This window comes from Oncorhynchus nerka, linkage group LG18, assembly GCF_034236695.1.
Source record: "Oncorhynchus nerka isolate Pitt River linkage group LG18, Oner_Uvic_2.0, whole genome shotgun sequence".
Classification (NCBI taxonomy): domain Eukaryota; kingdom Metazoa; phylum Chordata; class Actinopteri; order Salmoniformes; family Salmonidae; genus Oncorhynchus; species Oncorhynchus nerka.
Window position 1 is genome coordinate 52,339,082 of NC_088413.1, and position 13,674 is coordinate 52,352,755.

Below are 13,674 nucleotides of genomic sequence, written 5' to 3' on the forward strand. Positions count from 1 at the left end.
CATGCATACCTGCTGTGGCTTTAGATGGGGTCACTAACCATATCTCTCCTCTGGCTTTTCCTAGATTACGGTGGGTGGAGACGAGTGGAGCTACATCGCCTCCCAGGGCCCTCTTTCGAACACCTGTCTGGACTTCTGGCAAATGGTGTGGGAGCAGGGTGTGGCCATCATCGCCATGGTTACAGCTGAAGAGGTGTGTGTGTGTGTTTGTTAAACTGATCTTTGTCTGTCAGAAGTGTAAGTTGTTATTGAATGTCCTCAGATCTAGCAGTAACATGACCCTTTGACCTTTCTGTAGCAGGTTTCTCAGCTCAATCCTTCTGGCTAACCTTTAACCTTTTCCTCTAACCCCCTTTGCAGGAGGGTGGCAGGGAAAAGAGTTTCCGCTACTGGCCACGGCTGGGCTCTCGCCACAACACAGTGACATACGGACGCTTTAAGATCACTACGCGCTTCAGGACGGACTCGGGCTGCTATGCCACCACGGGCCTGAAGATCAAACACCTGCTGACGGGCCATGAGCGCACCGTATGGCACCTGCAGTACACAGACTGGCCCGACCACGGCTGCCCCGAGGACTTCAAAGGCTTCCTCTGTGAGTGGATCGGTTGAAATCTAGATGTAACGTGTATTCAAACCAGGAATTCGCTTTAAGATTGTCAATCTATATTCCAAGGGAAATGTCAAGAAGGCAGTTCCAGTCTAATTTGAAGGGGTGATTAATTGGCACTTTGTTGTAAAATCCTCTTTTTCCATTAAGAGTTTGGTTAATATAATAAATCATTTATCTATTTTTTTTTTACCCAGCGTACCTGGAGGAGATCCAGTCAGTGAGGAGACACACCAACAGCACCAGCGACCCAAAGAACACCAACCTACCCGTGCTGGTCCACTGTAGTGCTGGAGTGGGCCGCACCGGGGTGGTCATACTCACTGAGATTATGATCGCCTGTCTGGAACACAACGAGGTAAAAAAAACAAGCGCACGTCTATGTATATTACCATTACAGTAATGGTCTACTGGGCTATATAGTGGGATCTGCATATTGCCATTACATTGCTGAGCTATGTAGAACTTCTAAAACATTCTGTAAGGGTTCATGCTTCTCTTTGTTTTATGTTAGGACAGTGTGAATCATGTCGCCAGGCTTGAACCCTAGTCTATTCCATCAGTAATGCAGGCATTGGTCAGTTTAGATCAGGGATGGGCAACTGCCGGCTCAAGGGACCCCCTTTTTAAGGCCCTTGGATCAATTCCCCCCCCCAAAAATAATAATTTGATTTCATTAACTTACTGTTGCAAGTTAGACTAGTAAAATACACAAAGTGCAATTTCGAAATTTGGTTGTGCATCAGCAGTTTTTCTCTTATGTCAGCAGTCCGTGATAGTCAATTAGCCCATGTCGGCTAAGAACTTTTTATTGCTAAGTTAGTTTAGGGCCAGCTATCTAAACGTTTTATCACGGTCAAATTACCGGCCGGGGGGCCCCCATTGATTTTGTTAGTCTCAATTAGATCTATTAAAAACTGTAAACATTTCTCTACACCCTATGGCAAAATTGATAGAATTACAGGAAATTAGTTGTAAAAAAGCTGATTTTCCTCTCCGCCCCATGGAAAAATGAGTAGAATTGCATTGTTAGCTATAAATTTGCTAAATCTCACCCCCCCTCATGGCAAAATGTATAGAATTGCCGCGAACTTGCCTTAAAACTAGTACATGTTCTCTACAACCCATGGCAAAATAGAATTGTACAAAATTAAAATGTAAAACATTTCTCTCCACTGTCAAGAGGGGGCCAATAAAATGTTTTGCTCGCAATGGGGCGCAACTGCGGACCCTCATGAGTTTTTTTTTTTTTTTTTGTGGTTCCCACCCCCATCAAAGTTGCCCATCCCTCGTTTAGCTCAAGAGGCCCCTGAACAAATCCAATAACATACTCCTTGTGTCCTGTTTCCCCCTCTTTCCTCCAGATGCTGGACGTCCCGACCGTCCTGAACATGCTCCGGCAGCAACGCATGATGATGGTGCAGACCATCTCACAATACACCTTCATTTACAAAGTCCTTATCCAGTTCCTTCGCAACTCCAGGCTAATCTAAGCGTAAGCCTCAGCAGCCCCCCCCCCCCCCCCAAAGGTTTGTGTCGACCACGAGGAAGCATCTGTGGCTCTTAGCTCCAAAATGATGGTGCTGGTGGATGGTCCTTTTTCGAAGTGTTAATGGAGGCGTGACTACGATAAAACCTGACAATGAAAGGATCGCATGACTTTGTGCGTGTCCCCCTCTTGAACAGTATTAATGAGATTTGACTGTAGGATTTTTACACTACACAATTACTGACATGAAACCCAGCACTTGAAACCCAGACATGAAACCCAGCACTCTGATTATTGTATATCAATATCATTAATTACAGATATTTGTTTATCACAGATTTTTAGTTTTGACGATTTGTGTGCTGTGCTGGATGATGGTCTTTATAAAGGACTTGACTAATGTTTTGATTGAGAATTCCTGAAGGAAGTTAAAATCACACTTTGATTATGTTGGACTACTGTTTGTTGACCGTGGAAGATGAGAATGGCCACTTTTTTTAAATGAAGGGCATCTTTGGTGAACTGCACTTGTATCTAGGGGTGTAGATGTGTTTCCATGTCTCTACTGTGGTGGTTTAGGATTTCTCCTTTGCTCTTATTTGGCTTAGCAATAGACCTGACACTAAGACCATGTATTGATTTATAAGTGGGGTTAATTTTATGTTCCCCCGATGGTACCACAAACCTCACTTTGGGGAAAACTGGGTATTTGTAACCAAAGAGCTAAAGTCATTCAATAGCTACACACATCATGTTGAGTTATTCAGGTGTCTACCAAAGAATCTTTACTGTTAAACACAAACACACATTGAGGTATTTGGACATAACTGGAATTGATGGTATTACATTAGCACCCCCATTGTCTCTCCCGGGGCGGCAGGGTAGCCTAGTGGTTAGAGCATTGGACTAGTAACCGAAAGGTTGCAAGTTCAAATCCCCGAGCTGACAAGGTACAAAATCTGCCGTTCTGCCCTTGAACAGGCAGTTAGTTAACCCAAAAAAATAAGAACTGACTTGCCTAGTAAAATAAAGGTTAAATAAAAAATAAAATAAAAATATAGCACTATACCAGATGTGGCTCACACATAATGTGCAATCCGCAGTTGATATAATAACTAAGTGTTTTCCCCGCCACTGTTTTGGTAAAAAGATGAGGAATGGGACTGGAGAAATGTAACCACTCTCAAATTCATAGACAGAGCCATGTGTGCAAGGACTGACCATCCATGATATCAAAATTATAGTTTGAACCATGTTTTGAGGCTATACCGTGTTTGTTTACATTGGCTTTTACATTTACTTTGTTTACAAACATTGGAGTAAAACCAGCTTATATTTTAAGTTCTGATGGGATACGGCAGTTGAACTAAGCTCATGATGCATTTATACGTTTTATATTCTTCAAGAATCAATGGGCACATTAATTTGTAAGTAAAAAAAGAAATAATGGATGTAGTAACTGCAGATGAACCCTTCAGTACATTCCATTCTAACTGATGTGTGCCTAAATGGTTGGTGGACTCTGGGATAAGACGGTTTCAATTGAAAAAGGATATGCAGTCGCAAAGTATTCAGACCCCTTGACTTTTTCCACATTTTGTTACGTTACAGCCTTATTCTAAAATTGATTAAATAGATTTTTCCCCCCTCAATCTACATACAATACTCCATAATGACAAAGCAAAAACTGGTTTAGACATTTTATTTAAAAAATGTAATCACATTTACATACTAAGAAAATATTAAGATGGGCAAAAGAACACAGACACTGGACAGAGGAACTGCCTAGAAAGCCAGCATCCCGGAGTCGCCTCTTCACTGTTGACGTTGACACGGGTGTTTTGCGGGTACTATTTAATGATGCTGCCAGTTGAGGACTTGTGAGGCGTCTGTTTCTCAAACTAGACACACTAATGTACTTGTCCTCTTGCTCAGTTGTGCACCGGGGCCTCCCACTCTTTCTATTTTGGTTAGAGCCAGTTTGAAGGGAGTAGTACACAGCGTTGTGAGAGCGCTTCAGTTTCTTGGCAATTTTTCGCATGGAATAGCCTTCATTTCTCAGAACAAGAATAGACTGACGAGTTTCAGAAGAAAGTTATTTGTTTTCAGGCCATTTTGAGCCTGTAATTGAACCCACAAACGCTGATGCTCCAGATACACAACTAGTCTAAAGAACAGTTTTTTTTTTATTGCTTCTTTAATCAGGAAAACAGTTGTGTTAACATAATTGCAAAAGGGTTTTCTAATGATCAATTAGCCTTTTAAAATATAAACTTGGATTAGCTAACACAACATGCCATTGGAACACAGGAGTGATGGTTGCTGATAATGGGCCTATGTAGATATTCCATTTAAAATCATTTCCAGCTACAGTAGTAACAATGACTACACTGTATTTCTGATCAATTTGATGTTATTTTAATGGACAAAAATATATATTTTCTTTCAAAAACAAGGACATTTCTAAGTGACCCCAAGCTTTTGAACGGTAGTGTAACTATTTAGTCAGACCCTTTACTCAGTACTTTGTTGAAGCAGCTTTGGCAGCGATTACATCCTCTCGAGTCTTCTTGGATGTGAAGCTACAAGCTTGGCAGAGTGACCATCGGGTTCTTGGTCACCTCCCTACGGACAATTCCTTTGACCATGGCTTGGTTTTTGCTCTGACATGCACTGTCAACTGTGGGACCTTATATAGACAGGTGTGTGCCTTTCCAAATCATGGCCAATTAATTGAATTTACTACAGGTGGACTCAAATAAAGTTGTAGAAACATCTCAAGGATGAACAATGGAAACAGAATGCATCTGAGCTTAATTTTGAGTCTCATAGCAAAGGGTCTGAATTACTTATGTAAATTAGATTTTTTTTTTTTTATCACTTTGTTATTGTGTATAGATTGAGGGAAATTATTTAATCAATTTTAGAATAAGGCTGCAACAAAGGGGGGTCTGAATACTTTCTGAATGCACTGTAGGTCAGAAAGCAGTTTGTAAGGAGGTAGGTATTGAGACATGGCCATTGATTGATTACTTCAGTCAGATTCATGTGTACAAGATGGAAAAAGGATTGAGAAATGAGGAGGAAAGGTTTGGTTTGTGGTGGATGATTTACATATTTAGCCGTTCAGAGACTGAACGTTGCTGATCCATACACAGAATGTGTTTAAAATGAGTGCCATAACTATTGTTGAGGAAATACCCCTTTACAGCGAGCTTTCTTTATATCTGGAAAATAAGTGCCTACATATATATTTTTTAAGTGTAGAAATCTGCATTGAAAGGGCTTTATGTATTGCACATATGAAGGAAACAACACTGATGGAATTTGTGTTGTGAATGACAATCTTTAAATTGCTATGGTTTTTTTTCTTGCATTGTTCGTATCAGTTTCTTTTGACATCATAGTACCATGAAGTAATCTGTTCTACTCATCTTATGGAGAAACACGTGATGTGTTCAATGGCCCTCTTCACAGAGGCAACATCCCAATAGTAACAAATAGCTTCCTTTCCTTGTCTCCTTTGAGTGCTAAAATTGAAAGAACTTGATTGGGTTAGATCTTTTTAATGTCACCTATGTTCACGGCCATGATCAAAAAGAGGCAAGGAAAAGCAAGTATTTCATGAGAATTCAGACCTACACATTCATTGGAAAGCACTAATCATATTTTGTCATCCTGTTCCCTAGCAGTGCTTGGTATGTTGAACTAAGTACCATGCGCATTAGTGTAAGGAGGTATGTGTCAGGGCTGTATTACAGATGTGTTTAGTGGACTATGATTGGTTCAGAGTATCACTGGCAGCAGTTATCCTGGGTACAGTGCTTGTTTTCACCCCAGTGAGACATTTGGCCCACCTCTGCTACAGAGAGAGACACATCCTGTCGTTAAAACAGGCCTAACCACAGTGACAACCAATACATGCTGGACCAGAGTTAAGATCCTATATATCAGGTCAAATTGGTTCCCAAATGGCACCCTATTCCCTACTGTTCCCTACACTACCATTGTCACTACCATTGTCACTACCATTGACAGGGGTGCATAGAGGCTATTTTCAAAAGTAGTGCACTAGAGAGTAGGGTGCCATTTTTGGACTGTGATCTTTTTGCTAGCCTATAGCCACATTACCTGTAAAGTAACTGTAAAGGGATCTTTTTTTTTAATGAATTGCTGTCAGAATTTCAGAAAGTATTTTGACTGACATGTATATCCTTATGAGGACCATCTGGTCAAAGCAGTCTATCAGGAATGATGATTCCAAAAGCAGATTTTTGTCAAAAGAGTACTATTTTCTTCCAGAAAGGTGGGTTTGATAAGGCTTGCTTTTGAATAAGAATTGAATTTGTTTAGGTGTGAAACTGTTTTAAACTTTTACCATATTTATTAGATTGAACTGGAAAAAACTCATAACCCGTAAGTAAACTGAGTGGACATTGGTTGGCTTAGAACAGAACTGGATTTTAACGGCCCTTGTACATGCTGCTTTTTTTACCATTTAAAAAAAAAGATCATGCTGATTATTGATTTGAGTCTTATGTTGTGGAAGTTGTTACAGAATGTTACTCATTTGTAACTGAGGCTACAGTTTGGCCCATATCTGATCTCCTAAGAATGTTATACCGGTTTGCTATGCTGTACACATTGAAATCCTCCGTTTTAAAGCACCATGTTGTTGTAACCAATTTAGACCTATTACCTGTATAAAATGAAGGAAAAAAACGGATTATTCCATTGTAAAAAAATATATATTTAAAGGAGTAATTTCTGCTAAGTTTAAGTATTTGAAAGAATTGTGATAGGAGTATTTTGTAAGAAACAGCTGAACTGAATCAGTCTTACGTGAAGGCATACGATATTTTGTTTTTGTGTTCTCTGTAACTCAGACCATGTACATCCTGCCAACTGCTGGACATATAGGAAAGTGCATTTATCATCATGGTCACATCAGCACCAGATGGAAGACTACCGTCATTTTACACTACACACTATCACTTTTATGCCATATACAATACATGGAAATATAGCTACTCTGTTATTCCAAATTATATGAATAGCCTAAGTAAATAAATCACCGTGTTCTTAGATTAAAACAATAGCTATTGATTGAACATTTAGGGAAGCGGGGGGGGACAGGCCTAGTGAAATGAATTGAGACTCTATTCACGGGCAACGCTGCATATCGGCTCAATCAGAAATGACCGTTACATTTCAATCACATAATTTGTAACGCTTCAGCTTTATAGACTGAATTGAGAGAGAGCGGTATTTGAGCTAGGGCTCAAAAGAGCGGGTATAGAGTGCCATCTGAAACCATTAAGTGCTCATTGTCGGACTTTTGACTATAGTTCCGCACGGCAGCCAACCTTCGCGCTTAGACGAGTAAACGGCTAGTACGTTGCAATTAACTTTAGTTAACTATTAACACAAACTTACACAATAATACATATAGGAGCAGTCATCATAGTACATCAGGACGCATAACTGCAACGCGTTTCGACAACTAATCTTTCTCAGGCAGCTTTGTGGACATGTCTCTAGAAATAGAGGTGGGGACAAGCCGACAAGTAAATGTCACATGACAGTAGGCTATATACAAAATCAATATACATCCACGTCATTGTAGAGGCAACATGAAAAGTACATATTAAAAAAATATATATATATTTATTATTATTAAGAACGGCACAGTACTGTTGTCTATACAAAGATAGCTTTATGCACGTCCTATCAGAGCTGCGTGCAGATAATATGTTGTATATAAAAAAAACAGGCAGGCACACTGGCGATTATCAAAAACTCAGAACAATGAAATACACAAAAGACAATATATTGGTAAATCTAGGAAGGACTATGTATACTAGAGTAAACAGTTTAGCTCTAGTTTGTTTCATCCTTGGGTAGGCACAGTATCTTGAAGGTGGCTCCACCAATTCCAGCACTGAGCTGGCCTGCAACGTCCCTTCCTAGACTACGCTATATAATACACACATGTGGACACCCCTTCAAATGAGTGTGTTTTGCTATTTCAGCTACACCCGTTGCGGACAGGTGTATAAAATCGAGCACACAGCCATGCAATCTCTAGAGACAAACATTGGTAGTAGAACGGCCTTACTGAAGAGCTCAGTGACTGTGAACATGGCACCCTTCCAACGAGTAAATTCCTCAAATTTCTGCCCTGCTAGACTTGCACCGTGCTGCTATTGTGAAGTGGAAACATCTAGGAGCAACAACTCAGTGGTAGGCCGCACAAGCTCACAGAACAGAACCGTGGAGTGCTGAAGCACATAGGGCGTAAAAATCCTCTCCTTTGTTGCAACACTTACTGAATTCCGAACTGCCTCTGGAAGCAACGTCAGCACAAGAACTGTTCTTCTGGAGCTTCATGAAATGGGTTTCCATGGCCGAGTAGCCGCACACGAGCCTCAGGTCTCCACGCGCAATGCCAAGTATCGGCTGGAGTGGTGTAAAGCTCAACGCCATTGGACTCTGGAGCAGTGGAAAAGCCTTCTCTGGAGTAATGAATCACGCTTCACCATCTAGCAGTCCGACGGACAAATCTGGGTTTGATGGATGCCAGGAGAATGCTTCCTGCCCCAATGCATAGTGCCAACTGTCACGTTTGGTGGAAGAGGAATAATGGTCTGGGGATGTTTCTCATTGTCAGGGAATGGGGAACTAATCAGAATAGAAGAGAAAATGAATAAAGCAATGTTCAGGAAAGTCCTTGAGGAAAACCTGCTGCCCTCTGCAAGAACGCTGATACTGGGACGGAAGTTCACCTTTCAGCATGACAATGAAGCACACAGCCCGAAGCACACAGTCAAAGCTACAGTGGAATTGCTAAGGAATAAAAAGATAAATGTCCAATTGATAATTTGTGGCATTTCTTAAAGATTACTGTCCATCAACACTCCCCAAGGAACTTGACCTAGCTTGAACGGTTTTGTAAAGAAGAATGTTCATATATTGCCAAATCTGCAGTACATTTGGAAAGTATTCAGACCTCTTGACTTTTTCCACATTGTTAAGTTACAGCCTAATTCTAAAATGGTTTCAATTGTTTTTCCTCAATCTACACACACTACCACATAATGTCAAACCAAAAACAGGTTTTTAAAATGTTTGCAAATGTCGCATCCGCACTTCGGTCTGCACTTCGGTCTGCAGGTAGTATAACTTTTCATTACATTTCATTACATTTCATTATAGTACAACGGTTTGATTTGTCTAATCTTAGCAATTTCTTCTTAGCTAGCTACATAGCCGTCTTTGTATCAAAGATAATTGCGTAATTATCGTATTTCGTCGTCCTAACGTATCTGCCCAGCAGCTAGCCAGCTAGCTAACGCCCACCGTCTACATAGCTAGCTACATAGCCGTCTCTGTAGCTAGCTACATAGCCGTCTCTGTATCAAAGATAATTGTGTAGATAATTGTGTAGTCTAGAGCGATTTTCTAGGTTACCTAGCCAGCTATTGTCGTTCTTTTAACGCAACGTAACGTAATCAACACTGCTAGCTAGCTAGCCAGCTAGCCCCTGAATCAACAACGCAGCCAGCTATTTGTCGTCCTTAACGTAGGAGACACTGCTAGCTAGCCAACAGCTAGCCAACGTCTACCGATTAGAACTCAACAACCCGGTCGCATTCCGCCTCGCTCCACAGGTAGTATCACAGTTTCATTTAATTTCATTACAGTACAACGGTTTGATTTGTTTGATCGTAGCTAGCTACATAGCCGTCTCTGTATCAAAGATAATTGTGTAGTCTAGAGCGATTTTCTAGGTTACCTAGCCAGCTATTGTCGCTCTTTTAACGCAACGTAACCAACACTGCTAGCTAGCCAGCTAGCCCCCGAATCAACATCGCAGCCACTGCCAGCTAGCCTACAAAGTCAACAACGCAGCCACTGCCAGCTAGCCTACTTCAGCAGTACTGTATCATTTTTAATCATTTTAGTCAATAAGATTCTTGCTACGTAAGCTCAACTTTCTGAACATTCGAGACGTGTAGTCCACTTGTCATTCCAATCTCCTTTGCATTAGCGTAGCCTCTTCTGTAGCCTGTCAACTATGTGTCTGTCTATCCCTGTTCTCTCCTCTCTGCACACACCATACAAACGCTCCACACCGCGTGGCCGCGGCCACCCTAATCTGGTGGTCCCAGCGCGCACGACCCACGTGGAGTTCCAGGTCTCCGGTAGCCTCTGGAACTGCCGATCTGCGGCCAACAAGGCAGAGTTCATCTCAGCCTATGCCTCCCTCCAGTCCCTCGACTTCTTGGCACTGACGGAAACATGGATCACCACAGATAACACTGCTACTCCTACTGCTCTCTCTTCGTCCGCCCACGTGTTATCGCACACCCCGAGAGCTTCTGGTCAGCGGGGTGGTGGCACCGGGATCCTCATCTCTCCCAAGTGGTCATTCTCTCTTTCTCCCCTTTACCCATCTGTCTATCGCCTCCTTTGAATTCCATGCTGTCACAGTTACCAGCCCTTTCAAGCTTAACATCCTTATCATTTATCGCCCTCCAGGTTCCCTCGGAGAGTTCATCAATGAGCTTGATGCCTTGATAAGCTCCTTTCCTGAGGACGGCTCACCTCTCACAGTTCTGGGTGACTTTAACCTCCCCACGTCTACCTTTGACTCTTTCCTCTCTGCCTCCTTCTTTCCACTCCTCTCCTCTTTTGACCTCTCCCTCTCACCTTCCCCCCCTACTCACAAGGCAGGCAATACGCTCGACCTCATCTTTACTAGATGCTGTTCTTCCACTAACCTCATTGCAACTCCCTCCAAGTCTCCGACCACTACCTTGTATCCTTTTCCCTCTCGCTCTCATCCAACACTTCCCACACTGCCCCTACTCGGATGGTATCGCGCCGTCCCAACCTTCGCTCTCTCTCCCCCGCTACTCTCTCCTCTTCCATCCTATCATCTCTTCCCTCTGCTCAATCCTTCTCCAACCCATCTCCTGATTCTGCCTCCTCAACCCTCCTCTCCTCCCTTTCTGCATCCTTTGACTCTCTATGTCCCCTATCCTCCAGGCCGGCTCGGTCCTCCCCTCCCGCTCCGTGGCTCGACGACTCATTGCGAGCTCACAGAACAGGGCTCCGGGCAGCCGAGCGGAAATGGAGGAAAACTCGCCTCCCTGCGGACCTGGCATCCTTTCACTCCCTCCTCTCTACATTTTCCTCTTCTGTCGCTGCTGCTAAAGCCACTTTCTACCACTCTAAATTCCAAGCATCTGCCTCTAACCCTAGGAAGCTCTTTGCCACCTTCTCCTCCCTCCTGAATCCCCCTCCCCCTCCTCCTCTCTGCAGATGACTTCGTCAACCATTTTGAAAAGAAGGTCGACGACATCCGATCCTCGTTTGCTAAGTCAAACGACACCGCTGGTTCTGCTCACACTGCCCTACCCTGTGCTCTGACCTCTTTCTCCCCTCTCTCTCCAGATGAAATCTCGCGTCTTGTGACGGCCGCCGCCCAACAACCTGCCCGCTTGACCCTATCCCTCCTCTCTTCTCCAGACCATTTCCGGAGACCTTCTCCCTTACCTCACCTCGCTCATCAACTCATCCCTGACCGCTGGCTACGTCCCTTCCGTCTTCAAGAGAGCGAGAGTTGCACCCCTTCTGAAAAAACCTACACTCGATCCCTCCGATGTCAACAACTACAGACCAGTATCCCTTCTTTCTTTTCTCTCCAAAACCCTTGAACGTGCCGTCCTTGGCCAGCTCTCCCGCTATCTCTCTCAGAATGACCTTCTTGATCCAAATCAGTCAGGTTTCAAGACTAGTCATTCAACTGAGACTGCTCTTCTCTGTATCACGGAGGCGCTCCGCACTGCTAAAGCTAACTCTCTCTCCTCTGCTCTCATCCTTCTAGACCTATCGGCTGCCTTCGATACTGTGAACCATCAGATCCTCCTCTCCACCCTCTCCGAGTTGGGCATCTCCGGCGCGGCCCACGCTTGGATTGCATCCTACCTGACAGGTCGCTCCTACCAGGTGGCGTGGCGAGAATCCGTCTCCTCACCACGTGCTCTCACCACTGGTGTCCCCCAGGGCTCTGTTCTAGGCCCTCTCCTATTCTCGCTATACACCAAGTCACTTGGCTCTGTCATAACCTCACATGGTCTCTCCTATCATTGCTATGCAGACGATACACAATTAATCTTCTCCTTTCCCCCTTCTGATGACCAGGTGGCGAATCGCATCTCTGCATGTCTGGCAGACATATCAGTGTGGATGACGGATCACCACCTCAAGCTGAACCTCGGCAAGATGGAGCTGCTCTTCCTCCCGGGGAAGGACTGCCCGTTCCATGATCTCGCCATCACGGTTGACAACTCCACTGTGTCCTCCTCCCAGAGCGCTAAGAACCTTGGCGTGATCCTGGACAACACCCTGTCGTTCTCAAATAACATCAAGGCGGTGGCCCGTTCCTGTAGGTTCATGCTCTACGACCCTGCCTCACACAGGAAGCGGCGCAGGTCCTAATCCAGGCACTTGTCATCTCCCGTCTGGATTACTGCAACTCGCTGTTGGCTGGGCTCCCTGCCTGTGCCATTAAACCCCTACAACTCATCCAGAACGCCGCAGCCCGTCTGGTGTTCAACCTTCCCAAGTTCTCTCACGTCACCCCGCTCCTCCGCTCTCTCCACTGGCTTCCAGTTGAAGCTCGCATCCGCTACAAGACCATGGTGCTTGCCTACGGAGCTGTGAGGGGAACGGCACCTCAGTACCTCCAGGCTCTGATCAGGCCCTACACCCAAACAAGGGCACTGCGTTCATCCACCTCTGGCCTGCTCGCCTCCCTACCACTGAGGAAGTACAGTTCCCGCTCAGCCCAGTCAAAACTGTTCGCTGCTCTGGCCCCCCAATGGTGGAACAAACTCCCTCACGACGCCAGGACAGCGGAGTCAATCACCACCTTCCGGAGACACCTGAAACCCCACCTCTTTAAGGAATACCTAGGATAGGATAAAGTAATCCTTCTCACCCCCTTAGATGCACTATTGTAAAGTGGCTGCTCCACTGGATGTCATAAGGTGAATGCACCAATTTGTAAGTCGCTCTGGATAAGAGCGTCTGCTAAATGACTTAAATGTAAATGTAAATGAAGAAAGAAAATACTGAAATATCACTAAGAAAATATATATCATAAGTATTCAGACCCTTTACTCAGTCCTTTGCTGAAGCACCTTTGGCAGCGATTACAGCCTTGAGTCTTTTTGGTATGATGCTACAAGCTTGGCACACCTGTATTTGGGGAATTTCTCCCATTCTTCTCTGCAGATCCTCTCGACCTGTGTCAGGTTGAATGGGGAGCATCGCTCCACAGCTATTTTCAGGTCTCTCCAGAGGTGTTCAATCGGGTTCAAGTCCGGACTCTGGCTGGGCCACTCAAGCACATTCGGAGACTTGTTCCAAAGCCACTCCTGCGTTGTCTTGGCTGTGTGCTTAGGGTCGTTGTTCTGTTGGAAGGTGAATCTTCGCCCCCAGTCTGAGGTCCCGAGCGCTCTGGAGCAAGTTTTCATCAAGGATCTCTCTGTACTTTGCTCCATTC

The 13,674-nt window shown here is 44.1% G+C and overlaps 1 protein-coding gene across 2 annotated transcripts in view; it reads left to right on the forward strand.

Moving 5' to 3' along the window:
- Positions 1-6,825, forward strand: part of ptpn21 (protein tyrosine phosphatase non-receptor type 21) — a 30,333-nt gene extending 23,508 nt beyond the window's left edge. For both annotated transcript variants that reach the window (XM_029687849.2, XM_029687850.2), the window contains 4 exons: positions 65-193; positions 361-595; positions 808-968; positions 1,975-6,825. In XM_029687849.2, coding sequence (XP_029543709.1) covers positions 65-193; positions 361-595; positions 808-968; positions 1,975-2,103 — 654 coding nt within the window. In that variant the 3' untranslated portion in view covers positions 2,104-6,825. The remainder of the gene's footprint in view (positions 1-64; positions 194-360; positions 596-807; positions 969-1,974) is intronic.
- The last annotated feature ends 6,849 nt before the right edge of the window (positions 6,826-13,674 follow it).